Source organism: Hypomesus transpacificus, chromosome 12, assembly GCF_021917145.1.
Source record: "Hypomesus transpacificus isolate Combined female chromosome 12, fHypTra1, whole genome shotgun sequence".
In the NCBI taxonomy this organism is placed as follows: domain Eukaryota; kingdom Metazoa; phylum Chordata; class Actinopteri; order Osmeriformes; family Osmeridae; genus Hypomesus; species Hypomesus transpacificus.
The window spans coordinates 6,280,180-6,289,690 of NC_061071.1; the positions used below are offsets into that span (position 1 = coordinate 6,280,180).

General features: G+C 47.9%; 1 protein-coding gene across 1 annotated transcript; it reads right to left on the minus strand.

Moving 5' to 3' along the window:
• Positions 1-2,964: 2,964 nt before the first annotated feature.
• Positions 2,965-7,932, minus strand: pdxkb (pyridoxal (pyridoxine, vitamin B6) kinase b). Its single transcript, XM_047030621.1, has 11 exons — positions 7,651-7,932; positions 6,688-6,742; positions 5,487-5,591; positions 4,877-4,960; positions 4,729-4,763; positions 4,253-4,338; positions 4,030-4,075; positions 3,815-3,926; positions 3,566-3,702; positions 3,333-3,399; positions 2,965-3,131 (listed from the first exon to the last, which is right to left on the minus strand). Exons 1-11 carry the CDS (start codon positions 7,738-7,740, stop codon positions 3,019-3,021), a joined length of 930 nt encoding a protein of 309 aa, XP_046886577.1. The 5' UTR covers positions 7,741-7,932; the 3' UTR covers positions 2,965-3,018.
• Between the last annotated feature and the right edge of the window lie 1,579 nt (positions 7,933-9,511).

A 9,511-nucleotide genomic window follows, 5' to 3' on the forward strand; every position in this document is an offset into this window, starting at 1 on the left:
TTACCGTTCACATTGTAGACAACTCTTTTGCGCACAGGCCAAAACACGTGCATTCTGCTTGAACGAATGAGAAATTCAAATCTGGTGTGAACAAAAACGACTTGTTCTGAGGTTTGAACTTTGATTTGAAAAAATGTATTCTCATATGAGACATGCAACATACAAACACATACACCTACACACAAGTGAGTGCAAGTGAAAAACGGCAACAAATGATAAACATACAAGTGTAACATTTGCAAAGGCCTTCTATTTTACCCTTCTGTCCCTCACTCAAAATTGTCCTTTTCAACTTTTTTTTTTTTATTAAAGAAAAAGGTTCAGTGGTCTATTTTTTCAAGAGCTGTATATGTGTGTGTTTGTGTATGTTTGTGTGTGTGTGTACCATATGCATATATGTATACGTCTTATTACGAGTGTGTGTCAGCGAGGACTCTGCCCTCCCCACAACACCTCAGCTCTGACCAAAGACCAGAGCACCGACACAGGGGTTCATTATCTGTCCTGAACCTGAATCACCATCGCCCGAGTTAGTACTGTGTGTGGTGTGTACTGTGTGTGGTAAGATTAGTCATATTGCTGTTAGTTAGGGGGTTGTTGGGGAGGGGGGGGGTAGTCATGGATCTATATGGCCCACACGCACCCAGACACACACCATCTGGTGTCTACTAAAGCCTACACACACACACACACACACACACACACACACAACCTCAGAACAAAGACTTTAGAGCAGTAGGTTGATAATAGAATCATGACTTTATCTTTATTGCATCTTAACATACATCTTACATCTTATAAATGTGGATTTGTACACTACAATCTTTATTGTAACATGTTATAAAATACTTAGCACTAGAAACGGTACCAAACAGTTTCTTCAGACATGTCAGAGTCCCTGACAACTGAAAACATGGAGGAGGACACGATCAACAGGGCCAGCGAGCAGAAGCCAGGGTCAAGGGTCAGAGGTCAGGGGGGGTCATTCAGTGGAGCCTGGGTCACAGTTCCTCTTCCTGTCATGACATCTTCACAAGGGCACAGTGCATTGTGGGACTTGTAGTTTCAGATCCTGCCACCTAGGGCAAGCAATCCAGGATTCGCGCGCACTCTCTTTCTCTCTCTCTCACACACACACAGACATGACGCACGCCCACAGCACTATGGACCGGTTATCCTCCAGAATAAGACATATACAATATATCATTATACAGTTCAGTATAGACCCCAGCACCCACCCCCCTGGAATGTCCTCTGTGTTGCCATGGTAGCTGTCTTTGTATGGTTTTTCATGCTTATCCATGAAATACATCAACTAGCCTTCTTCTTGGTAAGCTCCCCTGCTAGAAACCTCCTCTCCTTTCACACACACACACATAGAAGCATTATAGTTGGCACTGCCAACCTGTACCTGCCCAGACGAGACCCGTGGCAGCAGCAGGGTCAGCGTCTCTGACCCGGCCAGGCTGACCCCTGACCCCTGCTGTCTGACCAATCCTGCTGGCTTTTTCACTCTACTTTTTTAGCCCCCGTACACCACATCAAATCACAGAAATACACACGCACACACACACACACACACACAGTTTTCGTCTCACACACACACACATTAACACACATACATACACACACGCATATGCATACACACGTACACACGTACATACACACACCCACACACATTAACACCACATTTACAGGTACACCAGAACACAGATGGAACAGGTCACGGTTGATGAGAAGCTGAGGAGAAAACGCCTGTCAATCAGACCAGAGCCAGCCCCTGATTGGTTCTGCACCGAGACACACCCCCTACACGCTACCACTGAAGATCAGTGGGTCAGATTCTACAGAGCTGTGGTCCTAGAGCAGTGGTTCTAGAGCTGTTCCCCACGTGAGTTTCCAGAGCAGTGGTTCTAGAGCTGTTCTCTTAGTGAGATTCCAGAACAGTGGTTCTAGAGCTGTTCTCTTAGTGAGATTCCAGAGCAGTGGTTCTAGAGCTGTTCCCTATGTGAGGTTCTAGACCTATGGTTCCCCAGCAGTGGTTTCTGAGCTGTAATCTGAACTTGTTACATTATAAACTAAGGTGATACATCATCTGATAATGTCTGTTTGATGATTACACAGGAGATTTGTCACAGAATGTGCGTGACAACGTGCTGCGTGACAACATGCTTCCCCAGTAAGATATGTCAGTCAGAGCTAATAGTTCCCAGCTGATTTCTACAAATAACTTAAAGTAAAATACAATGAGATTAAAAACTAAAATATATCAAACCAAAAATTAAAGGGAAATACACATGAAAAATGACAGGGACCTTGCATTTCAAACATCGTGAAATAACGACAGCATAGATAAGAGGCTCCGCGTACGAGCCCAAACCACGCCAGGGGTCAGAGGTCAGGTGCTCCCTCAGCTGTGGTTGGCTGGACACCTCTTCACCGGCTGCTATGATTGGCTGTCAAACTGTGGAAGTTTGGAACATGGCTCCGAAACACCCACTTCCTACCGTAGGAATGTGTGTGACTTTGAGAGTGTTTGTGTGAGTCAGTGGATGTGTTTTTGTGTGTGTTATTGTGAGTGTGTGTGTTTGTGCTTTCAAGTGTGTTTGCGGGTGTTTACGAGTGTGTTTGTGTGAGTATAGTCAGGAACAACCAGAAGGTTAAGTTCCATCCACGAGGGAATAGAAGAGATACAACTACAGAATCACTGCTCTCCTCCTCTCCATCCCTCCACCTCTCCTCTATATCCCCTCCACCTCTCCACCCCTCCTTTCCATCCTTCCTCTCCTCCACCCCTCCTCCTCCTCCTCCTATGATGTGCTGTGCTGTTAAGATTCTAAGGCAATGTCACGTTACGGGTCAGATGACAACATCTATACATTGTGCGATTGTGGCGTTGGGGCAGGGGCGGGTCGTTTGGGGGCTGGGGGGCATGGGGGGGGGGGGGGGCCAGGGCTGGGAGGGGGCCAGGGCTGGGGGGACCGTGGTGGTGGTGGTGGTGGGGGGGGGGGCGGGCCTCTATAGGACGGTGGCCTCCATGACGATGGCGGGCTCCTCAATGTCAGCCTTGCTCTGAACCATCCTCAGCTCCAGCTGGGGGGGGCTGGGACGCCGGCCAGGGCCCGCCAGGTCTGTCAACACACACACCAAACACACACACCCCACACACACCCCACACACACACACCAAACACAGCGCATGTGAAAACACGCTGGGAAGGCCCCGATCCACTCCAGAGTAAGGGTATCGTGTCACGCGTAGGCTGTGATGTCACAGGTAGAGTGCGAGGTGATTCGTAGGGTGTGATGTCATCAATAGGGGGTGTGTCTCACCGTGAGCATAAGAGATGGTCCTCTGGATCACGTGATGCATGACTGAGAAGGTCTTCTCACACGCAGTCTAGACACAGGAGGAAGGTTATAATCAGCTGGGGTATGCAATGGACTTCGGAGGTGTGTGTGTTCAGACCAGTAGGTCGTTAAGGTAGTGATTTGAGTCAAACGGTCTGTGTTTGTGTGTGTGCCGTGCGTGTGTGTGTGTGTGTGTGTGTGTGTGTGTGTCAGACCTTGAGGTCGTTGGGGTGGTGGTGTGTCCAGGCCAGCAGCATGGCAGCAAACAGATCTCCTGTCCCCACAAACACAGCATCCACCTTGGGCACCTCCATCCTGACGCGCTGGGTGGACTTGGTCCCATCTGGCAGCACTGACACACAGCACAGACACACCTCCTCAACATCTCCCAAAGAGTAATCGAGGTGAAGAACACCACACACACACACACACACACACACACACACTGACACACACACACGTACCAGTCCTCTGACTGCCCAGGGACACCAGGAAGCGGTCTCCAAGGCGTGAGGGGAGATCAGAGCTGGTGATCACCACCGTGTCGGGACCCATCTTATGGAGCAGGTCCATCACCTGGCCACACACACACACATGATATGAGTGGAGCCCGACAGGATGTGTTTGTTTTGGGTTTATCAGGCGTCGTGCTGCTGGCGAGTTCCAGAGACACACTTACCTCCACAGCATCCTTCTCTGTGCTGATGTTCTTCCCTGTTAACAACCTAGCACACAGACACAATGTGAAAATCCATGTCAGTTTCAGCATGCACTACTCAGAGTTTCCAGCAGAGGGAGCCAACCGCCTGCTGCAGAATTGAAGTACTGTCGTACCAAACTACCTCCAAGTATAACTGTAGTACATATAAGTATAACACAGCCGGACTATGTTCTTTACTCACTCTGCTTCGAACTGGTTGGGTGTGATGATGTCTGCGACAGGAACCACCTTGTTCTTGTAGACAGGATGGAGGTTCTCGGGAACATACTGGACAAACACACACACAAGTTACACACACACACATCAGTTACATACAAACACATAGGTCCAACACAAACCAAGTCTCTCTCTCTCACACACACACACACACACATCAATTGCAATAAGTTACATACACACATACATCAGTCACATAAACACACAAGCATGCACAGGAACAGAGGCAGGCACACACACACATACGCGCTCTCACACACAGACTGATGAGTCACAATAGCCTCAATGATTCCGCATAATTCTTTCTGCGGCTCAGGCTAATGGCATCTATCAGTGTGAAATGAAATGTGCTCTTTCCCCAGCTGCTCCTATCACATACACACTTCACACCCACACAGGGCACGTTCACACACATGCCCTTCCAAGAAATCAAGAATTTACCATAGAGCCATGGTCTCCCAGTACTGGATCACACACTGTCAAATTAAACCAGAACACAATTAGTTTCCCCCCCACACACACACACACACACACACACACACACACACACGCACACACACATATGTATATTGATTCATGTGGTACACACCATAGACGAGGTTAGGGTTTGCTCTCTTCAGCTCCTGAATGATGTCCACCACCATCTCAAGGAAGGATGTGTCTCTGTTGTAGCCTGGCGAGAAACACAGTCAACCATTTGGACGCGACATCACAACTTGTGTGTGTGGGTGTGTGTGTGTGCGTGTGTGTGTGTGGATGGGGAAACGAAGTGTGTTCTGGCTGTTACTGAATGTGGAACGGGTCATAAGAGGTTGACAAGAGAGCTGTTGGAATTTGGACGGATGTCATAAGTGCGTGTGTGTGTGCGTGTGTGTCTGTGCGTAAGAGTGTGTGACAGATAGCAGTTTCCTGCTGCTGGGAGCGTTTCACACCTCAGCAGTCTCACTAGGAGGAAGAGCCTTCACGGTCTCGCCCTCCATGTCTTCCTCTTGCTCCCGCTCTTTCTCTCCCTCCGTCTCGCTCTCTTCGTATCCCGCTCCCTCTTTCTTTCTCTCCCTCCGTCTCCCTCCCTCTGAACCCCTCTCCCCCCTCCCCCTCCCTACCTTTCTCTCTCTCTCCCTTCATCTCCCCCTCCTTCTTTCCATCCCACCCTCCTTTTCTACCTCCCTCCCTCCCTTTATCTCCCTCCCTCCTCTCACCTGTGAGAACGTAGTCGTAGTGATGGACGTTGTTCAGCTTGATCCCTTCATATAGAACATGCAGCTCGTCAGCTGTCAACACCTGGCCTTTCCAGTGGGAGTAACCTGAGAGAAAAGTCAGGGGTCAGTGACCTGGGAGACAGAGGTCAGGGGTCACTGACCGAGGAGACAGAGGTCAGGAACTTAGGACACAGTGGTCCTTATCCTTCGAAACGGGGGTGTCAGCTGGGAGTCGAAACAGTTACCTAGGAGACCTGCAGGACCTTGTCAGTGCAGTTCAGTTCACAACATCCCTTGAAATATTAATTCCTCTCAATTATCTCTCCATCTTCTTCTCTCTTTTCAGCTCTTCCATACACACATCTGAATCCCCAGCCGGGGGAGCAGGAGGCCCAATAAAAGCCCCCTACCGTGGTGGCAGAGCAGCCCAGGAAAGGGCTGGGGGTAGTGGGCCTGAGCTCGGGGCTAGCAGTCCCTCCAACCGGGGGTGAAAAGGGGGGACGAGGTGGGGGCTGCTCTCACAGACACCATCGCTGCTGCAGGAGTCGTGATGTCACATTTCAGGTGAGTCACCAAAGCAGGTCACATGGTGTGCTGCTGGTTGCCTAGCAACAGGCCAGAAGAAAGCCCGAGGGCTGAGAGCGAAGAACAGTCGCCTCTGCTCTCTTACGAGCGAGTGTGTGTGTGTGTATGCGCACAAGGAGGAGGGAATCTTTGAGATAAGGGCTGGCTCTGTCGTCATCATTTGCTGCTGTCGCAATTCTGACTCTATGCTGGGAGCAGACTTTCAGCTGCTCGCACACACACACACAGAGACACACACACACACACACACAGAGACACACACACACACACACACAGACACACACACACACACAGACACACACACAGAGCAGTGGGTAGTAGCAGCAGGCAGCTGCTGAGTGTTGTCAGCTGTGAGACTAAAGCAGAGAATCAGAGCAGCTTTGCCATCGAAACCTGCTAGACGGTTCCTCAACTATGTGGTCTAAGACGACCCAATTACACATTCAGATCTCCTCAATGGCCAATTCATTAGCTCCAAAAACTGAAGGGGGAATCATTTGACATTTCGGCGGACGGACAAAAAACATCCTGTCTTCTACTGCACAAGGACAGAACCATGATGCTTCTGGTTTGGAAAAATACAGTCAGACCAGCAGACAGCTCAGGATGCACCTACCTGTGTGATTAGAGAACTGCACAGAGTTGATAGAATCTACCTCAAAGCCCAGCACCTGAGGACAGACAGACAGACAGACAAACGTTTAAACAATGATAGAACAGCGGCATAGGCCAGGACAGACCACACTAGGCCAGTTTATGTTCTAGGAGTTTCCAGAGAAACAACAGTGGGTACTTTATCTAGAACAATAACACCGTTTGCTCCATCAGGGTGACCCTACGCTAAAAAACAACCGAATATTAGTGTCCCGCTGCGGTGACGTCAGGCAGGTACAAGCCAATCACATTCCGACGTTAGTCTGGCTGACATGCAGCGCCTGCTGCTTCAAGATAGCGAAGACAGAGGATATCCCCACTCATCATCTCCGTTACCACTCTCATCATCACCATCATCAATCTTCTTCATGTGACTGACATGACCAGATAATAAGTCTGGGGAAATCATTCAGTATCCACACCTGAAACCATTTGGTATCAATAACAGTCAAACACGGGCGTCCCTAACGCGTGACTAGCGATTTAGAGGGCTATTTCTAGTGCTGACAATGTTTATGGTGATGAGGATGATGAAGATGGTGGAGGAGGAGGATGAGGAGGATGTCTCACACATCACTTAGTTTTGAGACAGACTGGGATGTAACAGCTGCCACTCGAGACCATGTTGCCAATAATCATAGGAACGTGACATTCAGTCATGTTACTAGATAGGAATGATGCTAGTCAGGTTTTTTTGGTCGATCTTGGAACTGTCAACACTGTAAAACATGTCAATTTAAGTTCTAATAAACATGCAAGCTAGCGACGAAAGGGTATTTAGCCATGTGACCTTTCTGTATGCTACCTGCACTTGCCCTGTAAACCACACTTTTACCGGCTAGACAACATCAGAGCAACTGTCATGATGCATTTTTATTTACGGACTACTGAAACATTTATGTCTTATCAGAGAAGACAATTGTACCTGCAACGGGAACGACGCCGATTTGTTGCCCACATATCCCCTGACGACGTGACTCTGGATCGACAACACTCGGCATTCCATCTCGTGCATCCAGTAGTAATACAACCCGTTAAATCCAGGCGGTTCGGTGTCTTGGGCTGCAGAATAAGCAGCGGTCCCGAATCAGTCCCCGATCCACAGTGTTGTCGTGTTGTCGGTGATGGTAACCGCAGCTCCAACAGCCAGTGAGCTGAAGGACATGGACCCACACAGGCACGCTCACTGACGAGACATCATTATTCTACAGGCATTCGTGATGGACACCTAAAAATCCACTGACACATCACGAGCGCAAAAAATTGAATGAACGTGACGATGATGCTATTCGGTCTCACTAAATGAATCCATTCAATCTCTGTGTACAGAACAGCCATGAAGCATGTTGAGTGTGATATGATGAGGCTGTGACGCTGTTAGGAACACTACATAAACTGCCAAATACGAGCTCTTCTTTAAAGCCTGTGGTGCTCTTTTTATTAGAACCGTAACATTTTGGACGGTTGTTATTTGCGTGCGAGAGAGAGACACAAAAAGCAGTGCTGAGTCACATTTGAGTAGTCTGTACAGTCGTGACAGAGAGGAAAGAGCAGAGGAGGAGGTGGAGATAAGTGGAGAAGGAGGGGTACGTCGTCACCATCATCATCAACACCATCATCATCATCAGAGATGGTGTGTCTGTCACTACCTCCCTCTCCTGCATCAGAGTGGCTGCCGGTGTCGTTGAAACCATGCTTCCGGTGCCAGCTAGGAGTCATAAGTGGACGATGAAAACCATCTGCATATTTAGTAGGGCATAGGTAGTAGCATGGGCGTCGCTGCAATGTAACTTGGGGGGGTCACGTCCCCTTCACTTAAAAAAAAAAAGTCGTTTGGACCCCCACATTTGCGATCAAAATATTAGTGCATGACTGCAGGTCTACTAGTCCAGCGATCTCTCCAATGCTTCACAATCAAATCCGTTCCACTTTATCAGTAGGAAGAAAACTCATAGCAATAGAATTCCACTCCGCGTTTTGTAGTCAAACAGCATCACCCACGCAGATTCAACTCCCATACTCTTTGATCGACGCATCGCGCATGCAGCTAGCACTTATTAACTCTATGCTTCAGACAGACGAGATGGACATATGGAGGTTGTTTTCGAAGAAGAGGAAAGTAAGTCAGAGTTGCCCAAGTTTTCCCTTCAGTGGCCAAAGCACCCTTGTGAGACATTCTCTGACTATAATAGTATTACAGTAGTTGAGTCACAAAGATCCTTCTGCAAACATTATGATTATAGCTAACTAGATAAGCAAGGTTTTTACATACATCCAGCACTAGGCAATTAATACCATACTTTATTTACCCATTACAAGTGGAACAGCATTTGTTGATTTCTTAATCTGGGTCTGCTTTTGGCCGTGTTCAGACCTAGGGGTCTGTTTCAGGCAGAAAAAGCAGCTACAAGTAGCTACAAAATAAATTGCAGTTTTTTTTATTGCCATAACAACCGTGAGCTAATCTGGAGTTACTTTAGCTAACATGCTAGTTTTTCTAACGACTGAAAAAAAAGAAGAAAAACCTTTTATTTCAGAATCGTCTTCCAAATTTAACAAGGTTGCTCAACTTGTAATTTTGGTAATTTGAAGAATTTCATTGCTACAGTACATGTTAGTCAGTAAAATGAAGTAAAAGCGGATTCAACCATTAAAACCATATATCCTCTGCTCTGAAAGCTTCTACCCTCGGGATGTTATCTAATGAGACAAGAGACACGTCCTTCTCTCCATATTAGTATGCTTTCCATGCATAATAAATTCGGTATTGGTAAATGGAGTATATG

Coding starts and splice junctions, on each gene's coding strand:
- pdxkb (XM_047030621.1), bottom strand. CDS start 7,740: ATGCACGAGATGGAATGCCGAGTGTTGTCGATCCAGAGTCACGTCGTC. Junction 4,961..5,486: donor CTACGACTACGTTCTCACAG/GTGAGAGGAGGG, acceptor GTTTCTCGCCAG/GCTACAACAGAGACACATCC. Junction 3,703..3,814: donor CCTGGGCAGTCAGAGGACTG/GTACGTGTGTGT, acceptor GCTGTGTGTCAG/TGCTGCCAGATGGGACCAAG.